The sequence below is a fragment of the Sinocyclocheilus grahami genome, unplaced genomic scaffold (genome assembly GCF_001515645.1).
Source record: "Sinocyclocheilus grahami isolate Dianchi unplaced genomic scaffold, SAMN03320097.WGS_v1.1 scaffold11436.1, whole genome shotgun sequence".
Taxonomy (NCBI): Eukaryota; Metazoa; Chordata; class Actinopteri; order Cypriniformes; family Cyprinidae; genus Sinocyclocheilus; species Sinocyclocheilus grahami.
The window spans coordinates 1-559 of record NW_015513830.1 but is presented as its reverse complement, the minus strand read 5'-3'; the positions used below and the strand labels follow the sequence as shown (position 1 = coordinate 559).

Sequence of the window (559 nt, the reverse complement as noted above, 5' to 3'; positions counted from 1 at the left end):
GACAGCAGGATATGTAAATAAGCAGTGCTCCACTAATTGTTCAAGATTTCTCTTGACAGCAAATTTGAGTTCAGTCCCAGAGGGAAGTGAGGATGGTCAGGACAGAGTGTTGGCAAACTCTGAGCAGAAGCAGGGACCAGGAGAAGAGGAGGACACCGACAGCATGGATGGCAGTGGTCTGTACTCTCTCACTGAAGAAGGAGAAGGAGAGAGTGAGGGAGGAGAGCAGAGAGAGAGGGGAAAAGATGAAAGTAAGAGATCCGCCAGGAAGAGGAATCGTCCCAGTGGTGGAGCCACACGCCACTCTTCCAGTTCAGATGACGACGATGAAGAAGAGGAAGAGGATGCTGAGGAAGAAGATGAGCAAGCCATGGAAGCGTGGCTGGGAGCAGACCTGCGGGACTTGAGTCGCCCTTCGTGGTGCGCGGTCCCGTCGCTGCGTGCCCGAGAGATCGGCCGTGATTCGCATCAGTTTGTGAGGAGGGTGTGTGGGGCGCGAGGTCTAGTGCAGAGGCTGGAACTGCAGGGCCGTCTGGAGAGACACACGGGCTGCGTGAAC

At 55.5% G+C, this 559-nt stretch overlaps 1 protein-coding gene across 1 annotated transcript in view; it reads left to right on the top strand.

The window, feature by feature from the left end:
• The window catches only part of LOC107578672 (DDB1- and CUL4-associated factor 8-like), a gene marked incomplete at its 3' end in the record, with an annotated part of 22,138 nt that extends 21,585 nt beyond the window's left edge, over positions 1–553 (top strand). The window contains exon 3 of the mRNA XM_016264604.1: positions 60–553. Coding sequence (XP_016120090.1) covers positions 60–553 — 494 coding nt within the window. The remainder of the gene's footprint in view (positions 1–59) is intronic.
• Positions 554–559: the final 6 nt, after the last annotated feature.